Raw genomic sequence first — 25,591 nt, forward strand, 5'->3', positions numbered from 1 at the left:
GAATCGGAAACAGGCTCCAGGCTCCGAGCCATCAGCCCAGAGCCTGACGCGGGGCTCGAACTCACGGACCGCGAGATCGTGACCTGGCTGAAGTCGGACGCTTAACCGACTGCGCCACCCAGGCGCCCCTAGAGTTATTTTTTTTAAGTTTTTATTTAAATTCCAGTTCATTAACATACAGTGTTATATTAGCTTCAGGTGTACAATGTAGTGATTCAACACTTCTATACATTACTCAGTACTCATCAAAATAAGTGTGCTCTTAATCCCCATTACCTATATCACCCGTCCCCCCCTCCCTCTGGTAACCAGCAATTTGTTCTCTATAGTTAAAAGTCTGTTTCTAGGTTCCTCTCTCTCTCTCTCTCTCTCTCTCTCTTTCTCCATGAGTAGTTTATTGATCACTGTCTATTTATTCGTGGAAGGGCAAGAGAGTGATCTATATCCCAGGTACCACCCCCCTCCAGTGAGGGCCTTTGGAGTACTCCTCCCCTTTAAAGCTCATAACCTAACAGGTGGCCCAAGTCCCCAGGCCAGTGCTCCAAGGAGGGCTGTGACTCACATGTGATGATTCAGCAACCACCAGCTGACGTTTCCCCCCAGAGAGCACAGTCAGACCCAGAGAATAGTGACCGAGGGCCCCCAAAACAGAAATGTTCTCATGTCTGAGTCCCTTCAGGGAACTCTCCAAGACTGAAAAATAAAGTATAAACCCTGCCTTTATAACCTTGTTTCAGATAAGTTTTTAAACTGTTATTATTTAAACTATTTTATTTTTCATACTGCCAATTTCATTACCAAAAAATTAATTTATTTTCAGTAAAGCTGAAGGAAAATTATATGCTTGTATACACGATATGGGGAAAACCAGAAATGCCTGATGAAGAAAACCAAAATCTGTACTCATAAGGCTACTACTCAAGAAAAATTGCTAGCGACACTCCGGTGTCTTTTCTTCTAGTATTTTCTTTTCTAAAATAATGGGCCTCTGAGTCCTCTGGCTTCCAGAGGAAGCCTTGACCAACCACATGAGATCTCTGGACATAACAGGGTCTGGTAGGAGCTCACCTTACCTCTCAGTGGTCTCAGAAGAGGGCTTGGTCCATGTCAGCTTGTGAGTCAGTCCCTCCTGCAGGGGGCTCCTCCAGGCCTTAGCCCCCATGGTCAGCACGGCCTCCTCACCATCCTCAGGGCATTGTGTTGCTGGTCACCTGCCACTCAGGGACTGCTGTCTCACCCTTCCTTCTGAGAACCACTGACGTAAGTTGCTTGGCAACAGACATTTACTGAAATTTGTGGGAAAACAAGCAAATGAATACATGGGCAGGACACAGTTTCCAAGTTGCCAGAGTTCCTAAAATTCACAGGCCTCCCGCAATACAGAAGCTTCCCCCTGATCACATCCCTCCATGGCTCCAGCTTCCTGCCACACAGCTGGTGCCTTGCTTGCTTTCAGCCCTTTTTGTGGTCTCTTGTCATAGGGTCCCTCCCCTAGGATCTGGAACTCAGTGCAGAAAACAGAAACCACTGTAGTTATTTTGTGCATGAAGGGTTTTTTGTTTGTTTGTTTGTTTTTGAGAGAGAGAGAGCAGAGAAGGGACAGAGAGAGAGGGAGACACAGAATCTAAAACAGGCTCCAGGCTCTAAGCTGGCAGCACAGAGCCCGACACGAGGCTTGAACCCATGAACCATGAGATCATGACCTGAGCCAAAATCAGATGCTTAACTGACTGAGCCACCCAGGTGCCCCAAGGGTTTTGTTTCTTGAAACATAATTTACCTTCTGTGAAATGTATCAATCTTAAATGTGCCACTTGATTAATTTTTATCTAAGTAAATACCTGTGTAACCAGCATCTGGATCAAAATCTACAATATTTCCATTTCTCCAGACAGTTCCCTTGTACTCCTTTTTCAATCTTAACTCCAGTCCATTATTCTGATTCCATCACCGTAGTTATTTTGCCTGTTCCTGAATTTAATACAAATGAAATCAAATAATACATGCTGTTTGGTGTCTGGCATCTTTCACCCATCTTTTTTTTTTTTTTTTTTTTTTTTTTTTTTAGTAATCTTTACCCCCAACAAGGTGCTCCAACTTATGACCCAGAGATCAAGCGTTGTATGCTCCACTGACCCAGCCAGGCACTCCCCTACCCAACACGTTTTTTTGTTGTTTGTTTTGTTAATTTTTTTAATGTTTATTTGTTTTTGAGAGAGAGAGAGAGAGAGAGAGACAGAGCATGAGTGGAGGAGGGGCAGAGAGCAAGGGACAGAGTCTGAAGCAGGCTCCAGGCTCTGAGCCATCAGCACAGAGCCCGATGCAGGGCTCAAACCCCATGAACGGTGAGATCATGACCTGAGCCGAAGTCAGACGCTTAACTGACTGAGCCACCCAGGCACCCCCCTACCCAACATGTTTTTGATGTCAGTCTATGTTGTTGCATGTATCAGGAATTTGTTCTTTTTGTTGCTGAGTAGTATTCTATTATATGAATATACCACAATGTGTTCATTCTCTTTTCTATGGAATATTTGGGCTTCTCTGGGTCTGGGCTAATAGCACTACTATGAACATTCATGTATGAATCTTTTTGTGAAGTTATGCACTCATTTAAAAATTGCTGGGCAATAGGGGGCGCCTGGGTGGCGCAGTCGGTTGGGCGTCCGACTTCAGCCAGGTCACGATCTCGCGGTCCGTGAGTTCGAGCCCCGCGTCAGGCTCTGGGCTGACAGCTCGGAGCCTGGAGCCTGTTTCCGATTCTGTGTCTCCCTCTCTCTCTGCCCCTCCCCCGTTCATGCTCTGTCTCTCTCTGTCCCAAAAATAAATAAAAAACGTTGAAAAAATTTATAAAAAAAAATTGCTGGGCAATAGGGTATATTTAGCTTAATTAGAAGCTTCCAAGCAATTCTCCAAAGTGGTTCATCACTTTACACCCCCACCAGCCATCTATTGATGGTTTCAGATGCGATAATCCAGTGCTCTTTACCAACCCTTAACAAGGCCAGTTTCTTTCCCGCACCAACCACCCCCCCCACCCACCCCCACCCCCGCCCCGCACCACCCCACAGGAAGGAATATAATACAGAGAATTACTTTGTTTCAAAATTGGTGGTTGGGGGGCAGGGGTGGAGGACTGCAGGCAGCAGGAGGCTCCCAAAGGAGTACCCGAGCTCAAGACCACATTACCATAACCATAGTTGGAAGTGAGAAGGCCCCAGCTCCACACAGCTCCGTCTCAATGTCAAGTGGATGCAGGAATGCCAAGTCTGGCTTTAGGCCTTCACATATTTGTGTCCTTGCTATGGTTAGAGAGATAGCCTTTATCCCCCAAATCTCTGATGGGGCATCTCATTGTCAGATCTCATTTTATATGAACTCCAGCTGCAAAGGAATCTGGAAGGTGTTTTTCCCCACCTTTCAGCCTCTGTGAAACACAGGAAAGCGCCCTATATGAGGAGGCAGAGGGAGCCTTGTTTCAGTTGGCTTTTACTAAGTGAAAAAGCTATCCCAGGGGTGCCCGGCTGGCTCGGTCTGTGGATCGTGTGACTCTTGATCTCAGGGTTGTGAGTTCCAGCTCCATGTTGGGTGTAGAGATTAAAATAAAGATTAAAAATAAAATCTTAAAAAAAAAAAAAAAAAGCTATCCCAAATGTAACTGAGCCACCATTTACCTAGCTCACAATTCTGCAGGTTGGTGATCTGGGACCGGGCTTAACTAGGTAGCTCTCATCTTCTTTGAGCTCCCTCATGCCAGTTACCAATTCTGATGGGAACTGACTGGCCTGAGATGGGCTCAGCTGGGATGGATCATCTCTGTTCTATGTGGTCTGTCATTCCCCAGCAGGCCCGCCTAGACTTGTTTTTTTCATCATGGCCGGACAGGTCTCCAAGAGAGAGTTCAAAATGCTCTTTAGGCCTGGGCTTCAATATGGCATATCACTTCTGCCATTCTGCTGGACAAAGCAAGTCACTAAGGCTGTTAAGGTTAAAGGTGAGTGGAAACAGATTCCGCCTCTTCCAGAAGGTGATGTAAAGCCACAGTGCAAGGGTGTGAATAAAGAGTAGAATGAGAAGTCAGGGCAATCTGCCATACTAGCCCACAGCACACACCATACCCCCAACTCCTGGAACTAGTCAGCAAATGCTAAGTACCCTTTTCCTTTTCTGTGCAAAGCAGTGAGATTCCCTCTATCTCACCTTTTCTGTTCCTTCCTTTTGCTTTTTCCTGGGTTCCTTTATTTTCCAGATCTTCAAATTAATTTTTAATGTAACCAATAATGCCTTTATTTCCTGAGAATTCATTCTTATTGTCTGATGTTCCATCTTTGCCTTATGGATGTAATATGTTCCTGAATCTAATTACTGAGGGTAGCAATTAGAGAGTCTTGAAAAATACTTTTTTTTTTTTTTTCAGGGCGCCAGAGTGGCTCAGTTGGTTAAGCATCCAACTTCAGCTCAGGTCATGATCTCGAGGTTCCTGAGTTCCAGCCCTGTCAGGCTGTGTGTTGACAGCTCAGAGCGTGGAGCCTGCTTCAGATTCTGTGTCTCTCTCCCTCTCTGCCCCTCCCCCGGTAGTGCAGGCTGCTCTCTCTCTCAGCAATGATAAATGAATAAACTTTATTTAAAAAAATTTTTTTTCCTGATATTCCCTGTATGGTTTTCCTCTGAAGCCTTTTTTTTTTTTTTTTTTTTTTTCTATTAGCTTAGTTTCTCTTTTGTGTTGCAGTCTCTCCCCTCTCTGGTGAACTTTGTTTGCATTAAGAATGAGGCAATAAAAAGCACTGGGGAAGTTCACTGCACATCCACTGGTTGGCTTCCTTTTGGGGCAGCCAGATGCAGACTGGCCTGTAGAGGAGGCCCTATAGGCCAGAACACGAGGAGCTCATGTATGGGGCTATTCTGTTTCTTTAGAGCATGGGCACTTAACCTGGCTCAGGCCAATGACCCCTTGGATTGTCTGGTAAAGTTCAGAGGACAGAATAGTGTTTTTAAAGGAATTAAAGATACACAGGATTACCCCCCCCCCAAAAAAAATCCCAATTATATTGAAATACAATCATTAAACTATTAAACAAATGTTTAAGTAGCATTATGCATAAATGATAATCTGAGGTATCTTTATTGTGATATGAAAACACCCATAATTTCTTTTAGTGACCAAGTCTTAGATTCTGCTAATGTCATCGTCGCTGGTGGCCAACATTTAAAAAGGAAGGAAACTACAAAAGGCAACTTTGTAATTGAGGGTGATGGATCTGTTCATTATCTTGACTGTGATAATGGTTTCATAGGTACATACCTATGTCAAATCTCATCAAATTGTACACTTTAAAATATGTGTAGTGGTTGGGAAATAAAGAATCCTGCCAACAGCAAGACCCCTGGACACCCACACAGAGGAGAGAAAATACCATTACTGAAAAGGCAGTGAGCTCACACACATGCAGGTATATCACGAGACACTACAAAGCCTAGGGAGCAGTTCACACATTTTATACTTAAATTCTACACACTTAAATGTTCTCTCCTCCCCTCAGGAGACAAATGAATAAACTGGAAGTTTCCTGTCCCCCTCATAAGAGACTCCTGAATTGCTCTTAGAGCTCCACGAACAGAGTTGTAAGACCAGAAGGACTGCATTGTAAAATCCAGCTCAGGTTATCGAATTCCTGACCAAATGGTCAGGCCTCTGATATTTTTCAAGGTGACATCCTAAGGTGAGGGGAGAAGCAGCTACCTCCCTGTTATTAAACAAAAAAACTGTATTTATTTATCCTTACGGCAGCTCATTGTATGCCATTTGTACCTGATACAACTGCAAACATCTTCAAAAAAAGAGGGGGGATATTAATTTCAGTTAGTGATTAGTGAAAAAGATGTAATTTTTCCCCCACCCAAGTCTGTATCATCCCCTGAATTCTATCTATGGATCCTTTGCAGACGGGTTTCCAGGGCCTGTGGTTTCCAGGCCCCATTAATTGCCTCAATGGTGCCCTGACAGTAACAATGTTTCTCCTGACTCAGTGTCTACCCTGTGGCCACCACTGCCTTGGGGTGTCATGTTTCTGTGGTCTCCTTTCATCTAAAGCAGTTCCTCAGCCTTTCGCTGCCTTGATGGTTTTCAAGAGCACAGGCCACAATTTCCTTCCCTTTGGGTTTGGCTAAAGTTTCCTCCTGATCAGATTCAGGTTAAGCATTCTTGACACTCAGATGTGTTGTGTCCTTCCTGCAATCAGGGAGGCACAGCATGATCCCATCATGGGGCATGTTCACTTTGATCACTTGATAAAGGGGGCACCTCCAGGTCTCTCCACTGTAATTTACTATTACCCATTTTTAATTAGTAAGTAATCCATAGAAAGGCTCTTCGAGGCTACATAAAAATCTTGCCCTCACCAACTTTTCACTCACTAGTTGTGGTGTCTCGTAGGCACCTTTGTGTGGATCCACTCTAACCCTAATTACATCTAACCCTAGGCATTTTATGTTGGTCTTTATCCTGAATGGGTCATGTCTTCCACTGTGTTTACTAACTCCTCGTCCAAAGACATAGGAAACTTACCGATTTTGCTCATCAGTTTTGTCACCTTAGAACCTCTCCGAGTCAGGAGAGGCTCCTCTCTTGGCCAGAACTGACTTCATTTTCATCACATGAGTACTATAGGAACACATGAGCCAGAAACCTGTCAAAGGGTTTTAATGTCTTTTACTCTTGATCAAGTGTCCACACCAAGCAATGCCCAGAGAGTAAACACTGTGCTGCCAGCTCTAGCTTCAGGCAGAGTCTTTGCTGGGCCAAAGACTTCTGGACCCTCAAGCTGCCATGGCCTGCATAATCAGGGTGGACATAGAAGGTGTTGCTCTGACTACTGCTAGGCTTCATAAACTCAGGTGATTATTTCAGAGAGAGGAGGAGTTCTAACCACTTTTTTACTCACCATTCCTAGGGGCAGAAATCACAGGTCTATGCTAACACCCAATCATAATACTAACCAAAGAGAAAGATCATTCCTTTTCATTAACAGCAGTGTAGAAGGCAAGCCAGCAGAAGTTCTGAACACAGGGGGGCCCGTAGCAGGAAACTTGCGAATTTTACACCATTGGTTTCTTTGCTGTAACAAGTAGCTTATCATCTGGGAGAGGGACATGTGATCTTGGGCCTACCATCCTTGAGAGATAGCAGAGGCAGTCTGCTATTTCTATCTGCTTTCCCAGGAGAAATAAAAAGTTGTTACATGGTGATGTTGCAGACTCCCTGGCCCCAAGGGTCTCTTATAAACCACCTATTCATTCTGTGCATTCATTCATTTAACATATTTTGGGTGCCTGCTATGTGCCAGGTGCTATGTTTAACTAGAAAACAAGAGACACAATGTAAATCCTCCTGGAGGTGTAACCTGATGGGGAAAAAAACATTAAACTAAATAACACACAAATAAGCATATGTGATGGGTGGAAGGAGGCGGAGAAAACTGATAAAACCGCTGTATCTGCTTCTTAAGGGGAATATATAATTCATGTCTGGAAGAATACATCTTTCTATGATCCCCTTCAGCTTACAGAGATTAGTGGGGAAGGAGGCCTTGCTTGAGAATTTAATCATTTCCTATAAGAGTTTGTGAGTTCAATGCAGAACATTGAAAATGTGGTTTGAGGAGCACCTGGATGGCGTAGTCAGTTAAGCATCCGACTCTCGATCTCCACTCAGGTCATGATCTCGTGGGCTTGTGAGTTCGAGTCCCACATTGGGCTCTGCATTGATGGTGCAGAGTCTGCTTGAGATTTTGTCTCTTCTTCTCTCTGCCCTTTCCCCGCTTGTGTTCTCTCATTCTCTCTCAAAATAAATAAATAACAGGAAGGAAGGAAGGAAGGAAGGAAGGAAGGAAGGAAGGAAGGAAGGAAGGAAGGAAGGAAGGAAGGAAGAAAATATGCTTTGAGTTGCTGCAGATGGAATCCCAGAACAGTCTTTTTCTTTCTCTTTTTTAAGTGGGCACAGATATACTATCAACAGGTAGGCTGGAACCAAGCTGGGTGGGCAATGAGGCCTTACACTGCTCAGTATGAACAGGACAGGGGGGAATGAACACGAATAAAACAAGGCTGCTAAGAACACACTGCTCAATATGAACAGGACAGGGGGGAATGAACACGAATAAAACAAGGCTGCTAAGAACAGAGAGTACAGGAGGAAGCATGGGGAGGCACTGCTTAATGGATGCAGTTTCTGTTTCACATGAAGAAAACAAGCTGGAACAGATACAATACTGTGAATGTACTTACTGCCACGAAATTGTACACTTAAAAATAGTTAAAATGGTCAATTTTATGTTATATATACTTTACAATAAAAAGAAGAAAAACAATTTTTAATAAAAAGATAAGAAAGAAGGGAGCAGCCTGAAAGCTGATGGGTGGCTGAGGCTCCAGAAGGAACTGAGAGTAAGAACATCCCTTTAGAGGGAATGGTCTAGAGACTCAGAGAACAGGAATGTCTAACAATCAATCTTAAGTTTTTTGCTCTGTTCTTTAGGATAACTCCTCTCTATCCTTCTAACCTTTAAAGTTTGCTACCACCCAAATGCCTGATTCTGGGGCATCAAGGGAAAGAGCATGTATTCGGAGTCTGGGCAGACACAGCACGACAGGGAGAAGAGAAGAGCCACATGTCTTGGGACCTGAGGGAGCCTGACAACACCACAGAAGCCAAGAAGACAAGAAGTGATGCCTCAGAGACACATATGATGTGCTCAGTGCTCAGTATCCCCCTGCAGGTGGGATGAGGGCTCGACCAACTGCCACTGAAATACTAAGGGGATGCACCAACTCCACAGAATGGAGGACCTGGAACCATCCAGAAGGTAGAGGTCTGAGTCACACAGGTGAGCCTCAGGGACTTCATAGCCTGCAAGCTCTCTCCTAGGTTAAGCTAAACTGGGTCCAGTGGAGCCTCTGCACTGCCGTTCCTACTGGAAAACAAGAGATACATCTTGAGAAAGTCATTTTCCTTTTCTGATGCTTTCAGGGATCTGCCATGTTACAAAGATTAGGTAGTGAAAGGATGGGTGAAACAGATAAAGGGAATTAAGAGATACAAACTTCCAGTATAAAATATGTAAATCACAGAGATGAAAAATACAGATAGGGCATATAGTCAGTAATACTGTTGTAACGTCGTATGGTGACAGATGGTATCTACACTTATGGGGACCCATGCATAATGTACAGAATTGTTGACTCAATCTGTTGTACACCTGCAGCTAATATAACATTGTATGTCAATTATACTTCAACAATAATGATTTTTAAAAAGGATTAGGGAGAAAAAACATAGCCATGGATAACAGGAAAAGGAGAGCCAACTAGTGCTTCACTGGAATCCCTGAAGAGAACAAAACCAATGAAATACAATAACTATTAAAGATATAACTCAGGGACTCCTGGCTGGCTCAGTCAGTGTAGCATGCAACTCTTGATCTCAGGACTGTGAGTTCCAGCCCCATGTTGGGTGCAGAGATTACTTAAAAATAAAAACCTTAAAAAAAAAAAAAGATATAATTCAGGGAAATGTTTCTGAAATAAGAATTTCAATCTACATTTGAACAAAAAACACACCATGTTTACACTACAAAATATATTCTAGTAATATTACTGGAAAATAAAGAATCTTTGGGGCACCCAGACCAAAAAGGTAAGTATACAGGTTCCAAATTATTATTATTTTTTTGAACATACAAGAACTCAGGAATATTGTTCTTACATGGTCATGTAAAAATAGGGAATCAAAGAGGAAAGAAATTACACTGCAGGTTTTCCAGAAAATATCATTAGAGAAAACACCACATGTCAGCACCTATGGGATATAGCTAAAATAGTTGTCAGAGGAAAATTCTTAACTTAAAACACAAATACCAATTTTTTTTAAAAAAACCTGAAAACAAAAGAATTAAGCACCCTTAAAGAGTTATAGATAACAGAAGGAAATGAAAACAGAAGGAAGGACTTAATAAAAATGGCAGAAATTAATGAGTTAATGCTTTTGCAAGTTTAATGATGGGTACTCAGATTATGATTCTAACCACCGTTTTATAAATGTGAGATATTTCACAGTAATTCTTAGATCTGTTAAATGAACTATAATATACTCATATAATGAGTAAAGAATAAAAAAGAATAAGGGGCACCTGGATGGCTCAGTTGGTTAATGTCCAACTATTGATTTTGGCTTAGGTCATGGTCTCACTGTGAGATCAAGCCTCGCATCAGTGCACAGCCTACTTGGGATTCTCTCTCCCTCTCTCTCTCTTTGCCCCTCCCCCTCTTTCTGTTTCTCTCAATAAATAAACAAACTTAAAAATTTAAGAATAAGAATCCTATGTACTGCTATGAAAAGATCTCCAGGCAACACTGTTAAGTGAAACAAGCAAGTGCAGAACCCTATATCAAGCTGGCCTATAGTGTAAGAAAACAATGCAGGCAGGAAGTGGAATAAGAACCCAAGTTCGTATTTGCTTGTATTTGTATAAGAGAGATAGATATGTAGAAAATATAGAAAGCTATCACCCTTTGGGATAGTGGGGGGAACAGAATGGATGGGACAGAGGTGGGAGCAAGTTTTTCAGTGAAAATTTTTTTATCATTCTGACTTCTAAATCATGTTACCTATTTGGAAAATAAAATTTAGTTAAAAAATTCAAGGCTGGCCCAGATGGGTTCACTGGTAATTCTACCAAACATTTAAGAAAGAAAATATACCAATTCTCTCAAATCTCTTCCAGAAAATGGAAGGAGGGGGAATACTTCCTAACTCATTCTACGAGGCAATATTACCCCAATACCAAAATCAGACAAAGATATTATAAGAGAACTACAGGCCAATATTGCTCATGAACATAGAGGTAAAATATTAGCAAATAGAACCCAACAATGTATAAAAAGAATTATACAACATGACCAAGTGGGATTTATCCCAGGTATGCAAGGCTGGTTCAACATTTGAAAATTAGTTAATGTAATCAATCCATCAGACTAAAGAAGAAAAGTCATATGGTCATAAAAACAGATACAGAAAAAGCATTTGACAAAATCTAACATCCATTCATGATTTAAAACAAAAAACTCCCAGCAAACTAGGAATAGAGAGGAGCTTCCTCAACTTAATACAGAATATCTACAAAAATCTATAGCCAACATCATAGTCAATGGCAAGAAACTAGAAGCTTCCCCACTGAGATCAAGAACAAGAAATGGATGTCCCATCTCACCACTGGTTTTCAACACTGTACTGGAAGTGCAATTCATTCAATAAGAAAAGGAAATAACAGCTATATATGTGGAAGGAAGAAATAAAACTACACCTGTACACAGATGACATGATTGCCTCTGTAGAAAATCTGAAAGAATCAGAAAGAAAAAACTGTTGGGGTGGGGGAATGGCGCTTGGGTGGCTCAGTCAATTAAGCCTCCAACAGTTGGTTTCAGCTCAGGTCACAATCTCACAGTTAGTGAGATTGAGCCCCGAGCTGGGCTAGGCTCCTTGCTGACAGTGTGGAGCCTGCTTGGGATTCTCTCTCTCCCTCTCTCTCTGCACCACCCCCCCGCCAAAATAAATAAATAAACTTAAAAAAAAAAAGAAGAAAAACCTGTTGGAACTAACAAATGATCACAGCAAGGTTGCAGGATATAAGTTAATGTTCAAAAGTCATTCCCTCTCCTCTATACCAACAATGAACAAATGGAATTTGAAATTAAAAATGTATTGCCATTTACACAGGTACCATTAACATCCCCAAAATGAAACTTAGGTACAAGTCTAACAAGATTTGTTATGAGGAAAACCATAAAACTCTGATGAAAGAAATAAAAGGAGAACAAAGTAAGTGCATATTCCCTGTTTGTGGATGGGAAGACTCGATACTGTCAAAATGTCAGTTCTTCCCAATGTGATCTATTTGATCTACATATTCAGTGCAATCCCAATTAAATTCCCAACAAGTCATTTCGTGGATTTGAAAAACTGATTCTAAAGTTTATATGGAAAGGCAAAAGACTGAGATTAGCCAACTCATTATTTTTTTAAATACTTTTTTTATTATTATTTATTTTTGAGAGAGAGAGAGAGCGCATAGGATGGGCAGAGAGAGCGAGACTGAGGATCCAAAGTGGGCTCAGCGCTCGCTGACAGCAGAGTCAGATGTGGGGCTCAAATTTATGAACCATGAGATCACGACTTGAGCTGAAGTCAGGATGCTTACCTGACTGAGCCACCCAGGTACCCCTAGCCAACTCATTATTGAAGAACAAAGTTGGAGGACTGACACTATCTGCCTTGAAGACTTACTACTATCTAAAGCAACAGTAATCAAGACAGTGTGGTACTGACAATAAAGACTAAAGAAATTTTTTTTCCAGTTTTTTTTTTTTTTTTTAACGTTTACTTATTTGAGATAGAGAGTGCATGCATGCACACACACAAATAGGGGAGGGACAAAGTGGGAGAGAGAGAATCCCAAGAAGGCCGACTTGGGGCTCACGAACCATGAGATCATGACCTAAGTTGAAACCAAGTGTCAGGTGCTTAACAGACGGCGCCCCCAATTGAATCATTTTAAACCACCACAAGGAGCTGCTGGTTAAAGACTCATAACAGGAGTTTGGTGCCCCACCCATATCCTTTTGGGTTTGACCATCATGCAGCCAGGCCCAGCACCACAATGCTTTTTTTCTGGGGGCAGAAAGAGCCAGGTAATTTGTCTTAAGACCAACTCAAAACCACTGACTGAAGAGAATGGCAGACAAACATTCTTAGTCCCTCGCCCTTGAAGCAAGGTCACTCAAAAGTGACTGTTGTGTTACAGGCCCCCAGAAGCACTAAGCTCCGGACCCACCCTTGATAATGTACCTGTATGGGCTGCCTTCCCTTCCAGTACTTCCTGGAATCACCTCCCATGTAAGCAACTTGTAACTAATCCTCTAATCCTCGTCTCAGGCTCTGCTTCTCAGAGATCCACACCAACCTGCTACATTTTGGTACAGAAAACAAGTACTACCACCCAAAGGAGGCACATAAGGTGACAGGGGTGATATGGGGCACAAGAGGTGGAGACCTCCCAAGATGCTTCTTGGGGGCATCTTTGATCATGAAATCTCAGATACCCAGCTCAGTGCCAAAGAGACACGTACTCATAAGAGCAAATATACATTATCCAAACTTACAGAAACAAAGAATGAAATCACACAATCAGTGCTTTTAATTCAAAACAAGAAAGACAACTTCATCCTGGCTAGACTTTTTGCACCCATCTGATGGTATCTTCTCTCCCTGAAGACAAAGGAAACCTAGCATTATCTTGAGGTTGCCTGGTGGGCAAGGGATGGGCCCAAAGAGAGCTACAGAATCCCCCTGCTGAATGAACGACAGACACATTTGTGAACTGTGGTGGGGCTGGACACTGAGCAGGTCCTCACTGACAAAATCCTTGTTGATAATGTTGCCTAAGTGGGTGCAAATACAGCAACCAGCTCCCCCACCCTGGGAGTCTCAGGTTCCTTTTGCACTGTGAGGACTGTGGGTTTGGAAGGAGAAAGTGGGCTGAGTTCCACTCCTCATGCTCCAACACTAGCAACTGGTGGACTGTTTTGGGGGCTGGCTGCCGGGGATGGGAGAAACTGGGGTCAAGGACAGGTGAGACTGGTCCACTATGCAGTCTAAATGAGTCACATGGCAGCTCTAGGCACAGGATGTCCTGGGATTCCTCCTCACCACCCTTTGCCCAGCCCTCTTTTCTGCCAGCTTGTCCCGTCCACTTGTCCTGGATGTGGTAGCACAGCAGAGCTGGGAGCAGGCTGGGAAGGAGGCCAATGCCAAGATTCACCTGGCTGTGTGTCCATCCATCCCTGTCCTCCCTCCCTGCCCCTGAGGAAGCCCCATCCCAGTGAGGGGTCAGCGGGGCCAGGAAGCACTGAGTTCCTTCTCCAGACCCTGGACAAACTGGTCATTGAGGAAGAGCAGTTGACCATGGGGTAGGAAGCGGGCAAGGATGCCCTCGATGCGATCAGCCCTAAGCAAGAGGTTGGTGCTGGGGGTAAGCAGCCGGAGGTGATCCAGAAGGAGGCGTGCCAGCAGCCGGAGTGTGCTCTCAGCCAGCAGCAGGTTCTCATGGGCATCCAGCACCAGGGCGAAGCCTAATGAGAGCACACCCAGCCACACCACTGTCCGAGGCTCCTGGAAAGGGTCCCCTGCGGCCAGGCGGAAGGCCCCATGTGGGGCCTCATGCAGGGGCACTGGCTCATCTGAGGACTGAAGCTGCGGGTCCACGGAGGTCCGGCCAGATGCCTGCTGCTGAAGCTGGCACATGGATTCCACCTGCCTGGGAAGAGTGGGGTGGGTCACTGATTTCTGTCATCCTCATGACCACCCCTAAAACTGAGAGGTGCTATTAACTCCATATCTCAGATGTAGAAACTTAGCCCCAGAGAGACTAAGTGACCTGCCCAGGACCACAGAGCAGGCAGCATGAGCCATGACAGGAATCCAGGCTCCCATCTCCAGGCCCTGAACCATTTCACTCCATGTGTTCAAGAGAAGGCAGGTTTTGAACACAGCTCTTTGAGCCAGGAAAGGGCACCAGGGGAAAAAGATCCTGCCACCACTAGCTTCACAGAGGCTTCCTTAACATAAAGAAACGCAAGCCATGAGAAATGAAGAAATGCAACTGGCCTGTCCAACCTCTCCACCACCATCCTGCAACCCTTTCCAAATAAAAAAGAAAGACCGTCCACTTGGCCATTCAGGTTTTTGAAATCACTCTCTGATCCCTCCTGAATCACTTTCTAATTTGGGCCATGCACAGGCTGGTTTTAAAGGCATTTAATTTTCTGTGCTACAGGAGAGGGGTGGAGGCCCAGAGGAACAAGGGGATGGCCAAGAGGCTAACACAGGGCTGCCCATTGGAGAATGCTAATCCCCGGACACAAAAGGCAGAGAGGTCAAGAGATTCTGGCACTGGCTGGCTCCATCTGGGTCTAGGATGGGAAGGTCCAAGGCCAGCCACTACATCTGGAACAGTATTTCCCACACACTGCTCTTTCAGTGGCTTTCAGGAGACTCTGGGCTCAGCACTCCCATGTATGACATTCTCACTCCTCCTTAGGGATTCGTAAAACCTACAGGCATACTAATGGCCCTGAGAAGTCCTGCACTGCAAAGCATGTTCCAGGATCTGCCTGCCTACACCCAAATCCCAGCTCTGCCATGTTCCAGTTACATAACCTTGGGCAGGTTAAGTTCCTTAAAGTCTCTGTACCTCAGTTTATTCACCTGCAAGGTAGGGATAATAACTGTATCTATCTCAATAGACGGTTACAAGGATTAATGAGTCCATATACATGAAATGCTCAGAACATAAACTCTTAGCACATATGTACAGGCTAAATAAATGCTAACTATAATAGTTAACGATGATGACCGTACTGTTATTATTTCTTTAACCCCTTTTCACATAACGCTTGTGAACAACTGTGGACAGCTCATGGAAACACTACTCTAAAACTCTGTCTCTGCTTTAGTCTGATTCTCTGTGCCCCGCAGAAAACCTATCATTATCAGGCATGTGTTCAGTGAAGGCCCATATGTTACCTGGCCACAGCCAAAATCTGCTCCTTTCGAAGGAGCCTGTCCCTCTCAGCACCATGTGGCCGTGGGTCATCAGGTGAATTCTCGGCACCAAAGACGCAGGAGTAGAGCACTCGGCAAAGGCCCGTGTCCTGGGCCTGCGGAGCCCGCAAGTTGTGGATGAGGAAGGCGTGGACCATAGCTCCAGGGCAGGCACTACAGGGAAGCCAGAGACCTCAGTGAGATGGGTGTTAAAGTCACAGGGCAGCCACAAGGCAGCATGTCCAGAGGCTGCTGTGGCTGGTCAATGGTGCTCCTCAGCCACCCAAGACACACTCCCCGCCTCGCCATAATGGTGTCTGGTCAGCAGCACTTCTGCCCACAACAAAGTCAATGGTGAAGAAATCTCAATTGCTTCTCTGCCTTTTGGCTAAGGTCAAGTGAAGAAATCTCAGACAACCCCAAACCTACAAAACTACAAAACAAATGGCCAGGAATCTTCAAAAAGTGTCATGAGAGTCAACAGAAGCTGGGGAGCACTGCTCCAGACTGAAAGAGACTAAAGAGACAAGGCCAGCTGAACGCTGCCTGTGTGTGGGATGTGTGTGTGGGATCCCCGGCCAAGAAAAGGGTAGTTTCAACGTACAGCACTAGTAGGGCAACTGGAAACATTCTAGATAATAGTCTTGACCAATGTTACCTAATTTTGAATGTGGGAGAATGTTCTCGTTTTTAGAAAATACACACTGACATACCTCTAAACATTGAGCTAAAATGGCATCGTATCTGCAGCTAACTTAATTATCAAAGGGTATGAGATAGCTCTTTACAAGAAACTCTTAAAATTTTCTGTAAGTTTCAGATTACTTAAAAATAAAGACTACGGGGCGCCTGGGTGGCTCAGTCGGTTAAGCGGCCGACTTCGGCTCAGGTCATGATCTCGCAGTCTGTGGGTTCGAGCCCCGCGTCGGGCTCTGTGCTGACAGCTCAGAGCCTGGAGCCTGTTTCAGATTCTGTGTCTCCCTCTCTCTGACCCTTCCCCGTTCATGCTCTGTCTCTGTCTCAAAAATAAATAAACGTTAAAAAAAAATTTAAAAAAATTAAAAAAAGACTACTAAGTAATGATACTAATAATAAGGGTGTCTGGCTGGTTCAGTGGCCAGCCAGGGATGGAAAGGCAGCGGGTACATAGTAAACAAATATCTGTTATCTGTGATTAAGGGTAAATAGATCGTCAGTTTAGACTGGTCAAGCAAGAAGGTTCGCGAAGGCGCTCTGAGAGCGGGAGCCAGCTGACCTGGCGCTGACCTCCGGTGACCCTCCAGCGGCAAGAAGAGCGCGTCATCAGCCTCCGCCACCGCGTCCCCCCTGCCCACAAATGGTAGCGACAAAAACTCTCACGTCACTGCCTCGCGCAACCCTGTGGCGCAGGGCATTTGGGGGGTTGTAGTTTCTTGCTCCAGTCAGACAGACTTAAGCCAGGCACCCCGCCCTGAGTGTGCTGTTCCTGAGCCCCGGGGCCGCTGTCCTCCAGGCGTCGTACTCACCCTTCCTTCCCTGCCTGCGGACTTCTGCTAACAGGCCGCAGGACCCGGCAGTGGGAGAGTAATGGCGGCTGCGAAGCCCCTGGGCGCTTGCGCACGCCGGTCGCGAGAGCGCGCACGAGGTGACGCGCGCAAGGTGGGCGGGGCCCGCGCGCCCGGAGTGCTGCGCCGAGAGTGGGGAGGGGCGGTGTTCTGACACCCGGGCCCCCGGCGAGGGCAGCTTTTGCCCTCCGATCAAAGACCCCTTGCTTCGAGCTCCCAGCAAGGCCCATGCCCATTATTTCCAGACAGGGTATGGGTGTTCCTACTCGGAGCCCCTGGACCAGCCGAGCCCCAGGCCACAGCCCCCGTCGACCGCGAGAGGGCGCAGCGACCCGGCATGTGAACCTTCCGGAAAAGGCCGGGAGGCCGCGTAGTTGCAAGCAGGAGGGGTTCGGACGCCGAGGTCCCTGCGAACCTTCCGAGGCTCGTGGGGCCTAAAGGTGCGGGGCTTGTTCTCAAACTGGCCATTATGCATGGGAGTCAGTGGGGTGCCTGTTAAAATGCAGGTTCCTGGGCTTTGCTTTTGGAAATTGTGACTTCAGGACAAAGATGCATATTTAGGCATTTCTTCGGGGAGGGTTTAGGGTTGTGGGTTCCTGAGGTGGGTTAAGGCCAGGGTTCGGTTTCGAGTAGAATGATTCAAATTTATCCCTGCCCCCCCCCATCCCCCTAGCCCACCCCTGTCACAAGTTTGTGTTCCTGGCAGGTGAGTCACTTCGTTGGACCCCAATGAAGGGTTTAGTAGGCTGACCAGTTTTTCCTTTGGTACTTCCACCTGTAACAAGTTGACACCTCTTTGAGGGAGGCTGTCAAAGGTATAGTGAAGAGATTTATTCTTTCAACCTAAAAGGGGCCTGGCAGTCCATCTGCCTCCAGCCCCAATTAGAGACTCAGCCCAGAGGTGTTTGCGACCCGGCAAGGTCTATCCTGAGCCTCACTGCCTACCCTGGGCATCCCCACACATGCATGTACACTTTTGCCTATTAGCAAGTGAACCACTCAAGCCTCCCAGTGTTCTGTTCCTCAGAGCTTCCACACTGGCTGTTCCCTCAGCCTGGAATGCCCTTTCCTCCCCCGCTTTTTCCCCTTCAAAATGTGCTCAGACCAAAACTTAGGGGAAACTTTCTTGCCTGGACTGCCCATTAGCGTTCAGCTGCTCTCTTTGCACCCATTGCTGAGGGTCTGCCTGTGATGGTGATGTCTCCCATGGGGTATACACAGGCCATGGCACACATGTTCCCTCCCCAGGGCCATGCACAAAGTAGGCCTGGAGCCGACAAGAACACACTCCTTGGTGACTGAAGAAATGAAGAGCCGGGCAGCCAAGGTGGGGACCCTGGAGCCAGGACCCTCCAAGGGCAAGGCATGCATTGGCTACAGGACCTGGGCAGGGCAGCATTGAAGGAAGGCTACAGGAAAGGGGCAGGGTCTGACTAGGGCATAGGGGCATTTTGAACACATGTACAACATATATTTGTAGATGGAGGGGCAGGCCCAGAGACCGTGTGAGAACTCAGTCACAAGACTGGGGTCATGTTGGCTCAGTTCCTGGTTGCTGGTCCCTATCACGCTCAGCCAGGACCCATGTCTGCCAACTGATTACAGCAGAGACCTGGCCAAGGGCTGTGGTTGCTTGGGGCCACCTGGCATCTGGAATACAGTATTCCAGCCTCTGTCCGTTCCTTTTTTAAAAAATTATTTTTAAATTTATTTTTTTTTCTTTTTAGAAAGCTCAAATGGGGGAGAGGGGCAGAGGGAGAAAGAGAATCCTAAGCAGGCTCCACACACTCAGCATGGAGCCCAATGTGGGGCTTAATCCCACGACCCTGGGATCCTGACCTGAGCTGAAATCAAGAGTCGGACACTCAACCGACTGAGCCACCCAGGCGTCTCTGTCCATTCCTTAGGCAGTGAGTCCACTCCCAAGTCCCAGGCCACTGAGGGGCTGGCCTCGCGAGGTATGTAAAGGAGACAGCAGTGAAAATCTAGCCTGAGCCACTACTATGCAGGGCTTTGGAGGGCCCAGATGGAGGTAGTGTCTTGACAAGTAGCAGAGCAGACTCAGGTGCCATGCCTGACTCTTTGCAGCCTTCAGCCAGCCTGTGATTTCCAGGTCTAAAGCCATGAGCTGAGGACAGTGAGGCAGGAAGGAGCCTGGGTCCCCCAAGATGCTGCAGAGCCTTCTTGCTGAGTGAGGAGCACACACATTTATTTTGTTAAACAGCTGTGTGGGGTTGCCGTTACATACAGTCTAATTCATGCCTAATTGAGGCAACGTGAAGTGGTCAGGGTGTTGCCTGGCATACAGTAGGCACTTGGTAAATCAATGCATGTTGACAACCCTTAATACAGAGGCAAGATAGGAGAAGGTGTCAGAGAGGTGTTGGTCAGCACTGGAAAGCAAGTGGGGTGTTCTGGTCTGATGGGAGGCAGAGGGACGGACAGGCTGACCTTCCAGTGCCTCCTGGAATTATAAGACCGGTCCTCACGACAGAATGGAACAGTCTGAGTGCGGTGGAAGCAACATGCGTTGCATGTTCATGTGTGTGAGCCTTTCATAGTGGTTACCCTACAGGTTGCAGCTGGGCCAGGCATACAATAGGTGCAGATGTGGGTTTGTGGGATATGGAGAGTGTGTGTGTGTGTGTGTGTGTGTGTGTGTGTGTGTGTGTGTAAGAGAGAGAGAAACTGAAGAGAAGAAAGGAAAGTAAAATAAAGCACTACACAAAAACTAGAGGAGATTGAATGAGGAAGGTGGCTGGATTTAGGGCCTGGCCCACCTGTCTAGAAGTGGCTCAGGATCACACCTTCCTATCATTCCCCCTCTGCTCCCTCTGGCTGTGTGCAGAGGTGCCTATCACCCCACTCCCCAGTGGTCTTCTCAGTGGTCCTCTGAACTGGGGTGGGGGGTTGCCTGTACCCTCTTACATTGGGCCCCTTCCCTACACTCCCATCCTCCACTGCTCCCTACCCATGTCAGGGTGAGGCCTACCCCATGGTGGCAGGCAGCCTGGTGCCTGCCTTTTCCAGTGCCCTTTGGTGCCTAACACCGTGATGTGTGCACGATGACTGATACTGATTCAACTTGGAAAGCAGTTTCCGTTCCGCACCTACCCAAGCCGTAGCAGTGTCCTGATCACTGGTGGGCAGCCTGGTTTGGGAAGCTCTGCTGCTTCTCCCAGATGTTAGAACCAACCCCCAGGTCCTGCTTACACATCTCCAGGGACAGAGAACTCACTCCCTGGGGACAGCCCCATTAGTTTTTGACAGCTGGGAACCCATATTGAAGGTCTTTACAGACCCTGAGTCCTCAGGCCAGACTAGTTGAGCCACCACCTACTTCTGGATGTGGGGAGGGCAATTGGGTAGAATCTGCCAGCACCAGGCAGTGGATTTTCTGAATGACTCTCTGATAAGGATGTCTAGCCATTTCTCAAAGAGTAGAATAGCAAACTAAGCAGAAGAAGGGATCTGCTTTTTTGAGAATCCAGGCGGGCTGAGATTAAGTGGATAAGGCTGCTGTAGAATAAAGGGGACCAAATTCAGGCCAGCCTTGTTCTTCCATCCCCCTCCACCTCCCTGAGTCATCTCACAGATGGCATTGCCTTGTGCGGGCAGCTTTCCACCAGCCACACAGATGGCTTCCTCCTCTGTCTCCACCACATCCCCTTCCACAGCTTCCTAACTGCTACCTGGACTGGTGCAGTAGACCACCAGCCTACATACAGCATTTGGGCTTTTCTCCTACAACCCTGGGGCTTGCCCATGTGCAGAAAAGGGACAAAACCCTCAGCCTGTACCCCTTTCTTCTAATTGTTTTCAGGCTCATCCTTTTTACCTGTCTGTTCTTTAATCCTCACACCGGCCCTAAGTAGTAACAGCCATAGCCAACTCTTGTATGGCACTCGCTGTAGACAGGTTCTGTTCTGAGAGCTTTACATACACTAACTCATTTGATCCAACCCGCAATCCTTTGAAGGAGGGCATTTACAATCCCCATTTTACAGATGAGGAAATTAAGGCACAGTGAACTCAAGTAACTTTCCTGAGGTTACGTGCTAAGGGAGATGTGCATGTCCGTAGATTTCAGCCTGCCCCTCCCCCCACCTTGTGTGTCCCCCTTCCTCCCTGTCCCCTCACAGTGGCCCCAGGGGCTGACTCAGCCCCTGCTCCAAATTTCAGAAGACCATAAGCCTCCTCCAACTCCAGCCCTGCATACCTTCTACAACCCAACCCTGGGAGCTCCATCCCACCCTCAGGGAGCCCCAGGCCCCGTGGAAGTAGTCTTGGCTGGGCTCCAGGAGGAGGAGGCCATGTGTGATTCGTTCTTTCAAACAGCCGCGCTTCCTGCAGGGCTGACAGCCAGAAGGCCCCACGAGGCGGCTGGGACCCGGCCACGTGAGGCTTCCTCCCCTCCGGCTGCCTCAGGCCCCGCTGACTCAGAGCCTGGCAGCCCTCCCAGGGGCGTGTGCTGGTGCAGCTGGGTGGGGCGGAGGCTGCCTAGCGGCACACGGCTGGCACCCACACCAATTCCTGTGTGGGCTGGGCAGGAATGCTTCTTACCTTCTGTCCCGTAACCAACTGTCTTCTTTGAACAATCGGCTGTGAACAAGTCCACGTCCTCCAGCGTTCTCTCAAGGCATGGCTTTCCTGGCTGCAGAACAGCAACTTCCCCGTCATTACTCAACTTCCCTCTCCTGATTGTTTCCAGATTCCATGAGACCGTGGACCTCCTTGTCTAAACATCCCTCCTTTCTGTATGAACAGTTTCATTGCCTCTGGAAAGTGGGCGCCTACATGTTTGATTCCAGATATGAAGACTTTTTAGAAATCCCAAGTTTTCTAGATGGCTGTAAGCTGTCGTCAATGGATGGGCTCAAGCCAATGACATACAGCCAACTGACTCTGAGGAGTCACTTTAACTTTTTAGAGAACCTGACTTGAGGAAGAAATTAAGACCAATATTTCAATGTAGGAGAGTCAGAAAACAGGCTGGGCTTAATAATGCTTGAGCCTTGCTGCTGCCACACCACAACGTGTAGGTTCAGCACTTAACAGAGCACTTTGCTATGTACAACGGTCACGTTTTCTGGTTAAGAGAGAGAAATTAAAATTTACCAATTGTGGGGCGCCTGGGTGGCGCAGTCGGTTAAGCGTCCGACTTCAGCCAGGTCACGATCTCGCGGTCCGTGAGTTCGAGCCCCGCGTCAGGCTCTGGGCTGATGGCTCGGAGCCTGGAGCCTGTTTCCGATTCTGTGTCTCCCTCTCTCTCTGCCCCTCCCCCGTTCATGCTCTGTCTCTCTCTGTCCCAAAAATAAATAAAAAACGTTGAAAAAAAAATTTAAAAAAAAAATTTACCAATTGTGATGAACATACGGGGCAGCAGAATTCTCACTCTGCTGGTAGAAAACGCTAAAGCTGAGCAAACACACTATGACCCGGCATTGCCACTCCTGGGTGTATTGCTGGTACCATTTGAAATCACCTCAAATAATCCATCAAGGGCAGAATGAAAATGTTCTATACCTGATTGTGATGGTGATTACACACTGTATGCATTTGTCAAAACTCACAGAATCGTACACTCAAATGGGTGAATTTGATATATATAAATTATATCTTCACTTTTATTTTATATATTCTTTAAGTAGGCTTCATACCCAGCACAGAGCCCAATGTGGGGCTTGAACTCATGACCCTGAGATCAAGACCTAAGCTGAGATCAAGAGTCAGATGCTTAACTAAGCCACCCAGGCACCCCTGTATATTAATTTTTTAATGTAAAAACCAGAAGAAAAAAATTTAGAATGAATAATTCAATGTAGGAGTATAGTCACACAGTGGAATACTGTTCAGCAATGAACAGGAACAAACCGCTGCTAAAGGAAACATAAATGAATCTCAAAGTCATGCTGAGTGAAGGAAGCCAGACGTAAGGGTATGAACTGTATGATTTCATGTATATGAAGCTCAAGACAGGAGAAACAAATCTACCTGACAGAGGTCAGAATAGTGGGGACCCCTGGGATGCAGGCACTGGGAGGAAGCAAGAGAGAGCCTCATGGAATTCTAGAAAAGTCCTTTATCTTGAGCTGTGTAATGGTTCCTCGGGTCTGTGTTCTCTGCTTAAGATGTGTGCCCTTGATGAGATGTTGATTATTCTTCAATTTAAAAAGAAAACATTTGGGGCGCCTGGGTGGCGCAGTCGGTTAAGCGTCCGACTTCAGCCAGGTCACGATCTCGCGGTCCGTGAGTTCGAGCCCCGCGTCAGGCTCTGGGCTGATGGCTCGGAGCCTGGAGCCTGTTTCCGACTCTGTGTCTCCCTCTCTCTGCCCCTCCCCCGTTCATGCTCTGTCTCTCTCTGTCCCAAAAATAAATAAAAAACATTGAAAAAAAAATTAAAAATAAAACATTTTTTAAAATTGTTTTTGCAAGTGACCCAGTGAGCAATTCAGCTGGTGTCCACACCCCACTAGTGCCCACTGACTTGGTCAGCTTGGCACAGGCCAGCTTCCCACCTGTGCCTGGCCCTATGATGCTCTTTAACTACCCTGGCCTGGGCAAAACAACCTTCAAAACTGGCCAGCAGCCCAGGCTTTTAAACTGCTTCCTTGTCTGATCTGCGTCCCTTCATGAGCATCCAGGAAAGAAGTTACCGCTTCTCTTGCTAGGGGGAGGAGAGATTGGGGCACCTCTGCCCCATCCCCTGAACTCCAGGGATAGATGGGGTCCTGGCCCGAGTTGGAGAGGCAAACCTCTGGCATTCCCTCTCCTAGACTCAGGCCCACCCCCATCAAGGTATATGTGAGCACCAGGACCTTCTCTGGGGGAAGTTTTGTTTCCTAGCTTGACCAAGGCCCTCTCCCTGACTCCTCCTCCTCTTCCCCTGCAAAATGAGCTATATACCTACCTGGTAAGCTTAGGAGACAATGTGTAAGTGTCTGGAACAGTGTGAATGCCCCATGACCACAACTATGGCTCCGATGGTGGGATATGAGGAGGACAGATGTAGTCTCAGATGTCAGCACCTGGCACACAGCCTATGTGTTTACACTCAACACCCATGGCTCTTTCCTCCCACGTGGCCTGACCCTGACCCATGGGGTGGAAAGAGGACACTCAGAGTAGAAACCAGGCAACCTAGCCCCACCCACTTGGCTTTTCTGGGACCAAGGCAGGAGGTGAGAAGTGGGAGAGTCCTAGGCAGCTGGAATGCCTGCTCTGCTTGTATTTGCTGTGTGACTTGGAGGCAACCACATGCCCTCTCTGAGCATCCAGCAGCCTTCCTCCTCTATAAACCAGGAAGGAGGGAGTGGGGCTTCCTGGGACCACCTAAGCAGAGTGGAGCAAGCAAATCTTAGTAGGACAGTGCCTGGGGCCTTCCCCCCTACTCCCCATTTCTCCCTGTTCCTCAGGGGTCTACACACTTTTTTTCTGGGGCAAGTCCCCTTACCCGAATAAATGCTACCCTTGGTGTCAGCTGCCTGATCAGCAGATAGGGCTTTTGGAGCTTTCAGAGCCCCTCCCTCCCTGAGCAAAGGCCCAGGCCCCCAGACCATCAAAGTCACACCCCAACACCCCCCATGCATTGTGCCCTTGCATGGGACCTGGACCAAGAAGGAAGACCAAGCCTTTGGGCGTAAGAATCTTGGAGGAAAAGCCGGAGACAAGGCAAGCATTGTTTAGACTCAGCCTGGGAATCTGGAGTCCTTTATTTCTCTGGCAGGAAATAGCCTCCATTTTCCCATCTACAAAATGGAGTGAATAATCGTTAGCAACACCTACTTCAGAAGGTAGATGAACTTTGACAGAAAGTGGTAATGATGCCCCACATGTTGTACACACTCTGTATCAGGTAGTACCTTATCTGTACATGTGTGCAGAGGAGGCCCGGCAATCACAGACTTGCATTTGGGGGCAAGGGTCACCTGCAGTGGTGTTCTGAGGGAATTTCCTGAGACACCAGGTTTGGTCCTGGGACCCGTTCTCCCAGATTGGCCCTTTTCCACTCTCTTGATCTTGAACTTGGCATCCCCCTACGTGGTGGAACCTCTGCGGCGTGCTGGGGCCGCTGAGAGGAAAGTCAGTTTTCTGACAGGGCAGGAAGGCTTCTGGGAGGAGGTGACATCTGAAATTGAGTCTCAAAGGAGGAATAACAGGGAGAGAACATTCCTGATGATGCAGCAGGTGCAAAGGAAGGAAATGTGAAGAGCAAGGCATGGGGATTTGAGTCAAAAGAGGTGAGGAATGGGGCTGGGGAGGGCCCAGGTCCTAAAGGGCCATGCAGGGATAAGTTTATCCTGAGGGCAGTGGGGAGCCCCTGACAATTCTTGAGCAGTGACAGGGTCACTTTGGTTACTTGGTGCAGTTTAGAAAGGGTGAGCTTAGAGGT

General features: G+C 47.0%; 1 protein-coding gene across 3 annotated transcripts; it reads right to left on the minus strand.

The window, feature by feature from the left end:
* Window positions 1–13,227: 13,227 nt before the first annotated feature.
* AP5S1 (adaptor related protein complex 5 subunit sigma 1) lies at window positions 13,228–22,038 on the minus strand. 3 transcript variants are annotated; one of them, XM_058685006.1, is made up of 3 exons: window positions 21,763–22,038; window positions 15,638–15,829; window positions 13,228–14,369 (listed from the first exon to the last, which is right to left on the minus strand). In XM_058685006.1, the coding sequence occupies exons 2-3, from the start codon at window positions 15,811–15,813 to the stop codon at window positions 13,943–13,945; spliced, it is 603 nt and encodes a 200-aa protein (XP_058540989.1). In that variant the 5' UTR covers window positions 15,814–15,829; window positions 21,763–22,038; the 3' UTR covers window positions 13,228–13,942. The 3 variants fall into 3 exon arrangements, with proteins under 3 accessions (XP_058540989.1, XP_058540987.1, XP_058540988.1); XM_058685004.1 differs by lacking the exon at window positions 21,763–22,038 and adding an exon at window positions 17,161–17,298; XM_058685005.1 differs by lacking the exon at window positions 21,763–22,038 and adding an exon at window positions 16,911–17,110.
* Between the last annotated feature and the right edge of the window lie 3,553 nt (window positions 22,039–25,591).

This window comes from Neofelis nebulosa, chromosome 9 (assembly GCF_028018385.1).
Source record: "Neofelis nebulosa isolate mNeoNeb1 chromosome 9, mNeoNeb1.pri, whole genome shotgun sequence".
NCBI classification, from domain to species: domain Eukaryota; kingdom Metazoa; phylum Chordata; class Mammalia; order Carnivora; family Felidae; genus Neofelis; species Neofelis nebulosa.

Bases quoted from the DNA above. Each gene is read 5' to 3' on its own strand.
- AP5S1 (XM_058685006.1), bottom strand. From the start codon at position 15,813: ATGGTCCACGCCTTCCTCATCCACAACTTGCGGGCTCCGCAGGCCCAG. The intron at 14,370-15,637 runs GTAACATATGGG...CACTCTTCCCAG, and splicing joins CAGATTTTGGCTGTGGCCAG to GCAGGTGGAATCCATGTGCC.